We start from the raw sequence: 13,202 nt of genomic DNA, 5'->3' as shown, positions 1-13,202 counted from the left end.
CAAATCCAAGACTATATCCATTTATTTATTCATCTGCGATTTGGAGAAGCATATCGCTATTGCTTCATTTTCCTTTATTCTTTCTTTTGCTCCGCGGCTCAGCTGGCAAACTCGATAACTACCGTGGCAGCCACGTCTTATTCTTGAATAACCAAGTCAACTCCACATCGGCGGCATTATGCCTTAATATCTGCGTTAACTCAGACCGCCTTTTTTTGGTCGATGTGCCATGGGAAAAAAAAAAAAAAAAGACGTTCGTATAGATCAGTCCACCAGGCTTGAACAATCGCATATGAAATCCGCCGGCCCGCTAGAAGGTACAGCAACAGATAGCCATCACTACAGTTCCTCAAGTCTACAAACAAAGTGCGGAGGAAAGCCGACAAACCTGGTACCCGATGACTCCTTCACCGACGACAACCTCCACAAAGCGGGCGTTTCGGCCGGACGACTGGTGGAGAAATAGCCAGGCCGCCTATGCCACCAATCTCGGAGAGCTGAATTGATTGCCGGCCAGGACGACAACTTCAGCGGCACACAAGTTCGACCACGGCGGTTCTCGCCAATGCGTGTTCGCGTCAAGTAGCATCCCACTTTAATCGTTGTCGCTCCGAAACAGAAAAATAGAAAGGACAAAAAAAGAATGGCCCCTCCTCCTACCGTGCTCATCATAGGATGCGGCGTCGCAGGCCCCGTCCTCGGCAACCTTCTCAAACAAAAAGGCTACCATCCCATCGTCTTTGAGAAAGTTTCAGAGCTCGGGGATGCCGGCGCGTCACTGATGCTCATGTCAAACGGGTAAGTCAAACATTTACATACATGCGCCATCGAAGAGCAGCGAGACTTACAAACAATTAACAGCCTCAAAGTTCTGGAACTCGTTGGGGTCGCTGACAATGTTACTGCCGAGTCTACCCCTATTCAGCGCTTTATTGACTCAACTTCCGACGGAAAACTACTCGGTTCGTCAGATTTACCCAGCACTTTCAAGGACAAGTACGGCCATCCCTTGGCCGGCATCAAGCGTACGTCCATCAACTTGATGCTGAAAAAGATGCTTCTCGGCCACAACATAGAGCTGAGAGAGGGCTGGGAGCTGCTGGATATCAAAGAAGAGGAAAATTCTGTAACCGCCTACTTCGATTACGGAAGGTCGGTCACCGGTTCGTTCCTTGTTGGCTGCGATGGAATAAAATCGGCTAGCCGGAAGGCTCTCCTTCGGTCCAAGGGTATCGCGGAAGGGCCCCCTTCATATACCGGCCTCACGCAGGTAACTATTTTTTCTTTCTTTCTCCGTCTCTATTCTTGAAACGCCATTGTTCGACTAAACTTGTATTCCATAGACAGCAGGAATCTCCAAAGCGCCCGATTCGCTACTCAATCCTGCAGCCATGCGTAATTGGTACGCTGACGGAACTCACGTCATTGCCTACCCCATCTGCAAGACGCACATATCCTGGGCGATGACTCGACGAGAGACCGACGAAGCAGCAGAGACATGGCGGCCGTATCGACCAGAAGAACTCCCACAGCAGAAAAGTGAGCTCTGTAAGTTACTCGAAGGGTGGAACTCTGTGCTCATGGACATGATAAATGCGTCGGGGAGAATCATCAAATTTGGGCTTTTTGACCGCGAAGAGCTGGAGGCAGGCCAGTGGTATTCCAAGAGATGTGTTTTGGTAGGAGATGCCGCACATCCAACCAGTCCGCACCTTGGCCAGGGAGCAAACCAGGCATTGTGAGTCTTTTTTTTTCCTTCTTTTCTTCTCCACTTGTGCTACTCGATGGTCATGATCAACCAGCTAATCTTCCTTCTTCTGTTAGGGAGGACTGCTTCCATCTAAGCCAAGCTTTGCCCGACCTAGCTTCAGGCGACGCGCATTTCGAAGAGGCTGTTGCGGTTCTCGGGCCGAGTTTGTCTGATGCCATCTTCAAGCCGTATGCTGAGAAACGCCAACCGCGCACGTCGGACTTGGTCAGGGGAGCTCGAGCTGTGGGGGAGCAGAGAATTGCTTCCGGCGAGGAAGCATGCATGTTGCGAGACGAGTCAGTTATGAAGAAGTTTGCGGACAAAGGTTGGCTTGCAAGTCGGATGGATGAGCTTTTGCGGGAGCCATTCCAGCGCATGTAGAGCCCGGTGGTAGTGCCAAGTTGCTCATCCCTCTAGCTGTAAATATTCTCGTTCCAGACGATAGAACATTTTTGCATCATGTGGTTGGCATTTGTAGCTTAGACTGGGCAGGCAGGTGGAAATCCATCAACCGTACGGCTATAAATAGCTGGTCAATCACGACCTCGGTTTGCAAGGGCGCCAATTTGGCCAGTAGAACGTGTTGGGCTGATGCCGCAATCACCCAGCTGAAGAAAGTCTTACACGGACACGTTTTGCTGTCTCGTGGAGACGACCAGGGTTGACGACAACTCTAATAGGTGGTACGCCAGGTGTTTTACCATACGTATCATACGGCCATCGCACAAGACCATATCAGGCGTTGCAATAAAAGAAATGGTACAGAGGCATCATGCCGACGTTTCAAGATATTCCAGACACGTAAGATGCCCAAACAGCTGGGGAAGTTTGTAATACATGTGCTAGCTTTGAGGCCATCACGACATTTCACCGTCGGACCTCGTAACTCGTCGCGCCGCGTGTCAGGCAGACCAAGTTTCTCAACTTTAGAGACAAGGCCGGATCTCACTTACCATTTGTACTCCGTAAGCCGTGCCTGGAAATGAAATAGCTTTCGGAGACCGGCAGTCAAGAAAGTGGATTTCAATCTCAGGCCCAAGAACCCTCATAGCGGCCATACCCTTGGCCCCACGATGGCGTCGAAAATTTTCCAAGTTAATGACTCGGCCCACGTGGGCTTGCAGGCAAACCGTTTGTGGTGCATTCTACACCGTACAGTGGTGAAGACATCAACGAGGTTCACTCATTTGTCGACATGTCTATGCAAAAGCAACCCCATTAGCTGTGATCCGGATTGAGGCGGGTTACATATCGCGTGCAGTATTCCAAGCTGCGCTGCGATTTTCTCACAAACTCAATACCACATCGCCACTTCGCGATGGGCATCAAAGGTCGGACCCCGACACTTCCGTCGACAAGTTTGCCCTCCTTGCGAGAGCTGGCTGTGTTGAGTGCCGCTCAGATTGGGGCCGCACTACGCAACTTGCATGGGCTGTACTGCCCGTTGCCAACGTCACTGGACTTTCAGACAGCCGGCAAGAGCCACTTAATAGCCACAGATTCCGGTTATGCTTCAGAAGCGGATGCCGACGGGGAAGATTCGCCCGATTCCCTGAGATATGACGAGTTTGAGCGCAAATTCGCCAAGCGTTGGTTGACTGGGTTCATTGGCTGTGCTTACGAGCTCTCGCTGGACGAGAGCGTCTCGGAACGTTTTGTAGATGAGGCATGCTCAATCCTGGCTTTCTTAAGCCAAGAAGTTGAGGATGAACCAGTTGAGGATGAAGATCTTGGAATGACCCGGGAGTTCATCTTCTCATTCAAGAATGAGAAAATCGCGAGCATCAATGTTGAGTTGTACGATACCCCGATGCAGACTGGAGAGGACCACACTGATGTCGGACTTCAAACCTGGGGTGCATCCATCGCGCTCTCCGAGAAAGTATCCAAGGAGCCAGAATTTTTCCGATTCACCAACGACAATCTCTCTTCAACTAGCCGGATCGTGGAGCTTGGGGCAGGAACCGGACTTGTCAGCTTGTTCTTGTCAAGACTCATTCCACACATCACCGAAGCTCGCCCAGCCATTTTCGCAACGGATTATCATCCCACTGTATTGTCAAACCTGGAGGCCAACATCAACTCGCACATGTCAAAAACGCCAGAGGCAGCCCCGATTCAGGCATGTCATCTCGATTGGTCCGCGCCGTCACGAGCTGCACCTCTCGACATGCCAGCAGACGTGCTCATCGCAGCTGACGTGACGTACGCCCCGGAACACGCTGTTTGGCTGCGAGATTGCGCCAGATCGCTCCTTGCAGACGATGGAGTATTCTGGCTAATGGTGTCTGTGAGACCAAATGGAAAGTTTGCCGGCATCAGCGACACTGTAGAGGTCGCATTCCAAGACAAGGAGAAATGCAGACGGCAAGATGGCAGGGTGCTAACCATATCAATTGTGCAGCGGATTGCTAAGAAAGACGAAGTTGGGCGAGCAGATGAAATCGGATACAAGCTGTTCGAAATAGTTTGGTCGTGAGGAGCTGCTGAGCCTGCAGTAACCAGTTGGCTTTTGCCGGTAGGGCATGGTGATGGCGATTTAATTTCGGTCAATTTCTGCGTGCATGCAAGCGTTTAGAACATAGAGTATAAAGTCATGAAAATTCGGACATAGAGAACCGGAGCACAATCATACAGGGAGAATATAGATAGCAATTGTCATCAGTTGGTCTGTAAAATGCGGGTGTAGGTGAAAAGTCAAAATGCAACCAACTGGCCAAGACTTGGTACCTGCCTACCTCGGGAGAGGCCATGGGAACGCAAGATCGACAGTGGAGCACCATAGTGGACGCTACCGCAGACTCGTCATCGGCTTGCAGACGACAAAAGGATTGATTTAAAACAAATGGAAAATGAAGCTCGTTTGGTGGGCAAGGGCACAGGTCGCTGGATGGACACTTTCGAATATTCAACAAGACACATACCCGACCGGCAGGCAGGTGCGTTTGAAAAGCAGCCAGCCGTCAACTTGCTTCCCAGCTCCTTCCGTCGCGCCCCTCCACAGCCCCTCAGCGCCATGGATTGCGCATGTCAACTGCTGCGGTTCTGGTCCAATCGATGCGGGGGGGAGCATCGGCTCCGGCTGTTCGCCCGTCGTAGTCCGTCGTCGACACTGCTTCATTGCTGTTAACAATGTACTCCGTACTGACCAGACAGTATTAGATACGGCTCCAGATCGTCCGTCAATGGCGCAAGTGTCCTCAAGCCCATGACTCCCTCCTCGGCGCGCCCAGTGGAGATCAAAGGAGGCACGAGACCAGCTCCTCAGCGCCTAAATCCACCCAGCTCTCCCCCATTGTCAACCTTCCACGTCGAGACCTCTCTCATTTTCATTCTCTCCGTTTCATAATCGCCGGATTGATGTTCATATCGTCCAGTGCAATGGCTCCTTCAATATCGTCCATCGTCCTTGAATAGATTTCTTTTTTTGCGCTGTCCTCCCGTTTTGCCACGGTCTCGGTTGTCCGACTCAACCAACGTCCTCTGCTCGCGTTGCTTCATCGTCATTCATCGGCATTTAACAGCACCCATCGGTGTAATTCTATGCAATGGCACGATTCTTTGATTTGGGGGAGGAGGGCGACGACGGCGCCAGTCATCCGCCCGAAGATCTGATTACACAGACGTTGCAAGCGAAGAACCAGCTACAAGATAAAGGTGGCGAGCTCGCAGCGGCGCCCGCTGCCACATCGCACTGTTCAGAATCGATTGCTAGAGCATTTCAGTGTTATCCGTATGTCCATTGCTGGCCCTTGACAAGCTACAGAGCAATCGCCGTTCCATCCCCAGACCTTTCAAGCACTTGGCTAACACCTGCTCTACCCGTCTACTTTTGTTGTAGCATCATTTCCTCAATCGTCTCGTCCATCGATTTGAATACATTAGACTCTCTAGCACGCTCGTGTCGTTCTGTACACGACGGCCTCATTCAATACCGCAATGTGCTCGTCACGTCGACATTGCATTGCACCAATGAACAAGTCCCTCTTAGTCCCAAGGAGCTGCTTCGTTACCGCGCCCGTGCCAGCAATTGGCATTACATGGAAGACGGCCGCAACTACAACGGCAAGTCGGGCACCTGCGCTCGGGACATGGTAGATGAATGTAGAAAGTGTGGCGAGGTGATCTGCCGAGTAGGTCTCTTACCTACGTCAGCAAAGCTTGCCACTTTGAGCAAGCTTGCCGCATCACGCTAACGGCTGTGGCCCAGAACTGTTCAATTAAACCACCTGCGCCAGTCGCGCTTCGTGAAAGACATCGTAGGCTGTGCAGAACTTGCATCAAGGCGCCGATTGCGGCCTTGGCGATCCCCCGCCTCGACCCAGAGTTGCCATTCGGTTCGGATGCTGTGCAACAATCCCTTTGCAAATGCGAAAAAGCGGGTGTCTGGCTCTGCCAGCCATGTGGCAGAAGCATCCGCGCGGCTGACAATGAGTACCGAAGGTTCGTCTGCACATCATCCAAACACAACATCCAACAAGAACTCGTGTTAACATGACTGCGTTGCCCTAGTATATGGCGCTGGCGTAATCAGTATGGAGAAGTGCTTGGCGGGCTAGGCACTGGTATTGGTGACGGTGACCGTGGCGTCATTTGCGGTCGAGGAGAAGAGTGTCTCGCCGCCAAAGACCGCGAGCAAGAGATCGATTGCGATGCCCAGGACGCTCGTGAAAGTGGCACAGCCCCATGGGTCAATGAGCCTCCGGTGTGGACGACGACATCAACGCCCTCGCCGCCCGCCCTGGGTGTGTCTGACAGTCCTGCGGGATCGCCGTTTGGGCCAGCTACGCCTCTTGGGGCACTCATTGAAGAAGAGCGCCATGAACACACCCCATCGCCCCAGCTGGGCCCTGGCTATGAGCGGCATGAGATTGAGGGGATTGGCGGCAGAGTCAAGCGCAAGTTAGTCCGCATGGTCCGGATCGGTGCCTGTGTTCCTGAATGGGACGATGAAAAGGGTTTCGGTGGTCGTGTGCTCGAATCAGAAATCAAAGGGTGTGCCCGAAGTTGGTGCGGCTGGTGCTGGAGGGTAATTCCCGGCAAGAAGGACCTTAATACCGACAAGGCTTCCTCGTTTAGCGGTTGTGAGAACCGCCAGTGTGCCCTATGACGCGTTTATGAATCTCCTTCGTCCTTCCATCTTTCAGGCGTTATTTCATTGGGATCGACATGATTTGTGCAGAGTACACGCGATCCTGCTCGCGATGTTGTCTGTAATATCTGCCAGACACAAACTGCTCAGAAAAGAAATATATGGGAGTGTTGCTGGTCCCTGCTGTTAACGAATTTATTTGCAAAAAAAAAAGAAAGTAATTGGTATCCGTGCCCCATGCATCGAGATTTCTCTTGTACATGAAATGCCCAGCTTCCTCCTGGTTCTATTCACTTATTTCCCCATTCCCTATCCTACAATGCTTCATCCCCTCATAGTGTATAAATTGTACATTTGTTCCAGTCCGGTCGGTAGCGAACGGGCGGGGAAAGTAAAAATCAGGTGTTCCATCGCTCATGTCCAACGGCGATTATAACTGCCCCCGGTAGACAAGATCGGCTCTGCGCTTCCTATCCTCCCTCGCCTGCGTCTTCCTGGGACCCCATCTCGCCGCTTTCCTCTCCAGCTTGCCCTTTAGCCACTCGAGGTGCTCCTGCGGCGCCGGGGCCGCCATCTTGACAAACACCTCTGAGCAGTCGAACCTCTGCGCCAGCTTGCCCACGCTCCACTTGATGGGGTCCTCGGCGCGCAGCCTCCTCATCTCCGCGACGTCCTCCTCCTGCAGGTTGTACCGCGGGTTGCGGTGCTTGTAGCGCATCTTGGGGGGCAGGTCTGCCTCTGCGAGGGGCTGGGCGTTGGGCGCCGGCGCGCGGGGGTGGTTGCGTATTCGTAGAAACGCCGACCTGCGCGGGTCGCTGGGCGGGAGGAAGAGGAAGGGCGTGTGGGCGGGCGAGGCTTCTGACGCGGGCGGGTTGTAGATGATGCTGTCGGCGGCGGGGGACGCGGCGGTCCGGTCGGGGAGGAAGGAGTCGTGGGGGGCGATTTTGAGGGCCCGTTTGGTTCGGGCGGTCGTTTTGTGGCCGCGTTTGGGGGTGAGAGGTGTGCGGCGGGCGGTTGTGAGGAGCTGGGCTACGGGGCGGGCGAGGGAGCGAAGGTCCATGGTTGCGTTGTGTTCGAGGGCTGTCCCGACGCTGCTGGTTGAACTGCGGATTGGCTGATTGAGAGAGCGGATGTATGTATGGAATGAGGTTGAACTGAGGTGGTAATGGGGTTGGACTGGCCGGCGGCACCGGTAATTGGCGAGGGGAGGGGTTGGTGCGTGGCCGTGTCGTGTGAGCCCGTGATGGAGATGCGAGAGCCTTTTGGAAATTTTGAAGTTTTTGGCCAAGAGCCCGACTGTTGGCTTACATAAGGCGTGGTCCTTGTGAGAAGCAGGAAAGGGGCCCCATTGATGGGGTGTTGGTGCATGACGGGCGGCCCCACTTGTTCGTGCCCCGTCAACTATGCTTTGCGAAGAGCGACGGTGGTGGTTCTTTTTTTTTCTTTTTTTTCGGGCGCATATTATGGAAGTGGTCTGTTTTATTCTCGAAAGGGCATTCAATATGCGTTGCCTGGTTCACGAACTTAAAGTTATTCATAATAAATCCACTAGCCGTGCCAATTCTATCTCTAAACTTCTAATGCAGAACTTGGTTCCACCTGACGGCCATACCACAAACTACTATACGTGTCTATTCCTTCTTTCTCTCTTTATTTCCCAGGAGTACAAGTCATGAAAACCAGGCCAGCGCAGTAGCCATGCATGCTCGAGTACAATGCATCGCCAGCACAGCTTTGACCCTTACGCAGTCTTCCCATGGATACCATTCGCTTTCTCCGGCTTCGCAATTCCCGGTACGTACTGTGCTGCAAACGGGACAGGCCAAGCTAGCAAATGAGTCGGATCGGTGGTGACTTCACCGGATGTTATTTCATCCACCAGCGCAACGGCGATGTAGCCGCCAATTGCAGTAAAAACGTGCCACCTGAATGAGCGCAATTAGAAATGGCGACGTGTACAAAACCACGGAGCCTTGATCAACGTACCATCCGTGTAACTCGAGGAAGAATGCTGCCGGCAGCCCAACAGACTGCCTCGCACCGTTCAACATGCCACATGCCCACTCGTCGATTAACCAGACGAAAAAGCCGAAGCCGAAGCTAACTGGAGACGGGCCTCGTGAGTCACGGGGCCATTTTCAACGGGGGATTCTTGCCAAACGTACATGTGCCGAATCTAGCAATCTTTTTGAAGTTGCTCCTGGTCTGCGGATCGGGAACTTGCTGAGGAATGAGCTTCATGACCCTCGTGGCAATCATGTAGACGGCAAAACCAAACGTCGTCGCGTGCAGGAGAAATTCGTCCATGAGCATGTGAGTCGCCATGACGACGGTAAATAGTATGCAGAGAATGACCCCCGCCGTTTTGGTATATTGCTCCGATTTGTTAAAGGTCAAGATGCGATAGAGGAGCGGTGTCGAAAGAAGATGCATCGACAACTCGTCGGCTGCAAACCGAATATGTGAGACGCGGGCGGTATAATCATGCTGGGAAAGCCGAGACCAACTTACACATTTGCGTGTGGTATTTCAGCGTCATGTGGTATCCGGCAGAGCACACGCCTACCCCGATCAACCCGCAGTAGGAAACGAGGCGCGAACCATTTCGTCGCCCATGAGCCAAGCCGTAGATTCCATAGCCAACTATCACTCGATTTCGTCAGTTTCTTTCCTCTTCTAGTGACAAGAAGGAGCGTCGGGTTTCAGCTAACCGTATACCAGGCTGCTCAGGGTGTTGATGAATTCAGCAATGTACCGCGTCACAACGTAGTCCTGTCGTCATCTAGGTTAACCTTTTGCGCCCTCCCTCTCGGTCCCGGGTGGATCATGTACCTCTTCACAAAAGCTAGAGTCCTTTAAGCAACGCAACCTATCGACAGGGGCTGAAGCAGTCTTGGGACAACCTACTTTAAGTTGGACGTGGGCGCTCCCCAGAACGGCTTTGCTCGCTGCACATCCATGACGCTGGTGACAGTGGTGAGTCTACCTGCAGAGGAGTGAGGCGGAATGGTTGTCGATGCTGTCGCGACATTTTGGGGGACAAAGGCCCCGCTGCGTGAATCGAGTGCAACATTCCTATCCGATCGAACCGGCGATGATGCGAGGTATTAGTCAGTAGCGTGCGTGGATATTGCTTTCCTTGGAGTCAAAACCCTAATGTTTGAAGTCGGGCTTCTGCCACCGTCGACGCGGGCTGCGGGTGGCTTATGGAAGGCCCGCCGGCTCCACCAATGGCGTGCCCTGCATCCATTGTCCCTTGGGAGAGCGTCAGCGGTACAAACTCAAACCAGGCACAAAGTTCTGTTGACAGACAAGTTTCACACGCCCTCGCTTGAGCGAGTCGTTGTTTTTATCGAAGACATGTGATGTGCATCATGTCTTCCCCGATACGGGCACGACTCCACCAAATGGCATCTATCTTTACAGCTTCAAACACCAGGGATCGCCAACCAAAATACCGTCCCGTGTCTCAACTGTGATGCACATTCGTCGGCATCATCTTGTTTTTTTCATCATGACTGTAGCTCTAACCATCTTTGCAGCTATGGCCATCACCCTGCTCTGCTATGGCTCGCCATTTGGCAGCTTTTCCAACTCTACCTGGAGGCGGCCGATTCCCCAATACCCTGTTTCGAGCTCGTCAGCATAACATCGGTGCTCTTCAAGCCTCTCAATCGCATCCTCCATTTCATACAGTCCCCATGGCGAAAGAGAGCACCAATTGTCGTCGTCTAAAGACTGCGCTAAATCCTTTGCGAAGCTCGTCTTCGCCTTGAGCTTGAACTGACGTGTTTCTTACCGCAGTGCTGTGTCGATCTATGGCGATGGCTATGACACGCTTCTTCGTCTTGGACATTTTGCTCAATGAGTTTATGCATGGTGTCTGTAAGAAGAGCTGCCCTTCTGTTGACGCACCATCATAAAGATGATGGGTCCTTGCCGGAGTCGAGCGCTGTTAAAGCACTCTAGCAGAACGCTCGGCCGAAAGATCCGCTAGAGGTGTCTTGAATCTCCATCCATCGGACAGCAGAAAGGTCGTACTTGGGTCAAGTGCCGTCCGTGCCCCCAGACGGAAAAATTATTTAGCACTGAAATCGTGGGTCTCTAAGAGTCCCCTTTTGAGATCTCCTTTCAGGCACTCCTTGTACGGGACACATTCGCCCTCGACAAGCCCCCCACATCGAGCAACTATCTCATCCGGCACAACAGCTACCGCTAGCCTGGCAGACATGGTGAGGGTCCAGTGTGTCCCTGCCATAAATTCTGTTGTTGAAATGCTTGGGGCACAGTTCTCCCCCGTCAAGGTGGTACTGCGCTATTGGACGTTTGTCCGCTGTCCGCTGTCCGCTGGCATAAGTTGAAAAGTCTCTGCATAGGCGGGATATCCGTACCTTCATGGCACCGACATCGTGATAGTCGTGCTCGTCATCGCCAAAGAGTGTGTATATTCGACGCCAATTATGGAATTTGCCTCAATACTGTCATATTCAGGGTTGGAAATTGCAAGGTCATTCATGATGGTTGCGAGTAAAGTCCCACTACACCGGCCCCTATAATGCAGACCCTTTGACTTCCTCCGTGTCTGCTGGAGCATCCATCATGACATTTTTAACATCTCATAAGAAAATGAGCGGTCCCCGTTTCTGGTCGAGGTTTGGGGTATCTCGTTCTCCAAAAAGGGATCAGGAGGTAAGTCATCCGAGGTATATGAATCGTTGCCGAGGGATAGAGTTCCGGCTTGTTATGCCTTGCAGGTATTGAAATCCTTCGCCAAAGTTTCTCGGACGCAAATTCAAGCATAGAGGCTGTTGAACGATACTTGATCACTTCGTGTATCTGGACCAGGTGACTTGAGTGTGCGCAACTTCTTGGCAGCTGACGCGTAGCGACACAAATGTCGATAAAAGAAGTTGGACCATGTCTTCTCTTCAGTCATGACTATAAAACGTTGATTTATAACCTGTCCCTAATATCATGCCTAATGCAATCCGCTCACGCTCGCATGATCGGTATAGAGTACAGAGAGCTTGGGTTCGCTGCCATATTACACTTCTTGGTTTGACGACGGCCCGCTCGAGGTGCTACCTCAGCGAGATTCTGACTACATGTTTCTGTAGTCTGCATTAGACGCGCCGGCGGCCCGCGATATACCTCACCCGCGCGGCCTACTCGCCGTTGCCTTCACTTTTCGGAACACGACTTGACAAGTTCACGCATGAACCGATTCTAACTGCGTGTTTCTCAACTGCCGGGAACGCGTGCGAGCACGATCAAACAACATGTGTACGACTTTATCCAAGACCGCGCGTCAGCGTTTCCTGGCCGTTATCCATGGGTTTATTTTCACCCGCTGTTCATGTCCCGTGCTTGACAGCTAGGTCCAAGGCTCGACGCCTCGCAGACAGTTCGCAGTGGTGACACTCGATAACCGTTCCTTTTGTCTTGGAGACTTGATAGAGGGCATAGCAGCCAACGGTTTCCGCGGATTCATATCCATTGCGATGTTATTATTTCAAGATCAAAGATCAAGGAATAGCAAATATTCGAGGCATGTTGTCTTGATGTAAACACAATTCAGTCCATAATTGACGAGCCATCCTGAGAGCAGTACCAGCATTGTCCAGACAAGGGCAACATGACTCGACTACATCTGACCCGAAGGCCCATATAAAAGTCATGCAGCTACTACCCGGTTGAACTCAAGTAACGCTGTACGAACTAGAATTTGGGTGACAAGGGCTTAATATAACGGCTTGAAGCGGAATGACTCTATTTAATAATAATCTCATTAGGATATCAAACGTCCTTAATTTCCAAGGGAAAGGAAGGGACAAGTAGCCATTATGTATACATGAAACGAACAGCTATACTTGAGTGTTCAGTCTACGTAACCTTTGGGTCTTATATCGGCGATGCCCCTTTATTAGGCGGTGTGGTTATTGCGCTTTGACCGTGTAACAAAGCCGATGCAACTTGTTCACAAGATGCCCAGAGGACAAGCAACACCCGAGTCAGATGACACTTTCTCAAAGGAACAGTCATGAAGGGAATATGGTAAGATTGCTGAATAAGCACCAACTACCTCCGGTCTACCTGCTACACACCCAACACAACAGAAGTTCCTTGGATGAATCCTTGTTCAAGGGAAATGGTAGGCTGATGAGCGTGCCGATTGACCCAGAGATTGCCAAGTTCGGCCCGAACCTTCTTTACTCTACAGCCTTTCAACGTTTCGACCACTTTGTGCTCGCCGGCGACAAGTAGCGCCGCATGTTTCGTGGAATTAAGCCATGCGTCTGCATTTAAGAGCATCCCAGCCTGCATCCTGCGCTCATGACTTGTCTCAAGCGCACTTTCCTC

At 52.0% G+C, this 13,202-nt stretch overlaps 5 protein-coding genes across 7 annotated transcripts; 3 read left to right on the top strand and 2 right to left on the bottom strand.

The window, feature by feature from the left end:
* Positions 1–643: 643 nt before the first annotated feature.
* J3458_005867 (uncharacterized protein) lies at positions 644–2,131 on the top strand (the record flags this gene model as incomplete). The annotated part of the gene is made up of 4 exons (XM_007816676.2): positions 644–798; positions 862–1,270; positions 1,344–1,738; positions 1,825–2,131. 4 exons carry the CDS (start codon positions 644–646, stop codon positions 2,129–2,131), a joined length of 1,266 nt encoding a protein of 421 aa, XP_007814867.1.
* A 937-nt stretch (positions 2,132–3,068) lies between these two features.
* On the top strand, positions 3,069–4,229 carry J3458_005866 (uncharacterized protein; the record flags this gene model as incomplete). Its single annotated transcript, XM_007816675.2, has 1 exon — positions 3,069–4,229. The coding sequence occupies one exon, from the start codon at positions 3,069–3,071 to the stop codon at positions 4,227–4,229; it is 1,161 nt and encodes a 386-aa protein (XP_007814866.2).
* A 633-nt stretch (positions 4,230–4,862) lies between these two features.
* Positions 4,863–10,123, top strand: J3458_005865 (uncharacterized protein). Of its 2 annotated transcripts, none has more exons than XM_066119029.1 (3): positions 4,863–5,883; positions 5,961–6,193; positions 6,263–10,123. In XM_066119029.1, the coding sequence occupies exons 1-3, from the start codon at positions 5,299–5,301 to the stop codon at positions 6,858–6,860; spliced, it is 1,416 nt and encodes a 471-aa protein (XP_065976550.1). In that variant the 5' UTR covers positions 4,863–5,298; the 3' UTR covers positions 6,861–10,123. The 2 variants fall into 2 exon arrangements, with proteins under 2 accessions (XP_065976550.1, XP_065976549.1); XM_066119028.1 differs by having other exon boundaries at positions 4,863–5,483; positions 5,592–5,883; positions 5,961–8,205.
* Positions 7,273–7,902, bottom strand: J3458_005864 (uncharacterized protein; the record flags this gene model as incomplete). The annotated part of the gene is made up of 1 exon (XM_066119027.1): positions 7,273–7,902. The coding sequence occupies one exon, from the start codon at positions 7,900–7,902 to the stop codon at positions 7,273–7,275; it is 630 nt and encodes a 209-aa protein (XP_065976551.1).
* J3458_005863 (uncharacterized protein) lies at positions 8,190–12,630 on the bottom strand. 2 transcript variants are annotated; one of them, XM_066119025.1, is made up of 6 exons: positions 9,675–10,123; positions 9,554–9,614; positions 9,354–9,485; positions 9,008–9,289; positions 8,829–8,946; positions 8,190–8,767 (listed from the first exon to the last, which is right to left on the bottom strand). In XM_066119025.1, the coding sequence occupies exons 3-6, from the start codon at positions 9,379–9,381 to the stop codon at positions 8,584–8,586; spliced, it is 612 nt and encodes a 203-aa protein (XP_065976547.1). In that variant the 5' UTR covers positions 9,382–9,485; positions 9,554–9,614; positions 9,675–10,123; the 3' UTR covers positions 8,190–8,583. The 2 variants fall into 2 exon arrangements, with proteins under 2 accessions (XP_065976547.1, XP_065976548.1); XM_066119026.1 differs by having other exon boundaries at positions 9,008–9,485; positions 9,675–12,630.
* Between the last annotated feature and the right edge of the window lie 572 nt (positions 12,631–13,202).

This window comes from Metarhizium acridum (assembly GCF_019434415.1).
Source record: "Metarhizium acridum strain ARSEF 324 chromosome Unknown scaffold_31, whole genome shotgun sequence".
Classification (NCBI taxonomy): domain Eukaryota; kingdom Fungi; phylum Ascomycota; class Sordariomycetes; order Hypocreales; family Clavicipitaceae; genus Metarhizium; species Metarhizium acridum.
The sequence above is the reverse complement of the archived record's forward strand: the minus strand, read 5'-3'. Positions and strand labels throughout refer to the sequence as shown.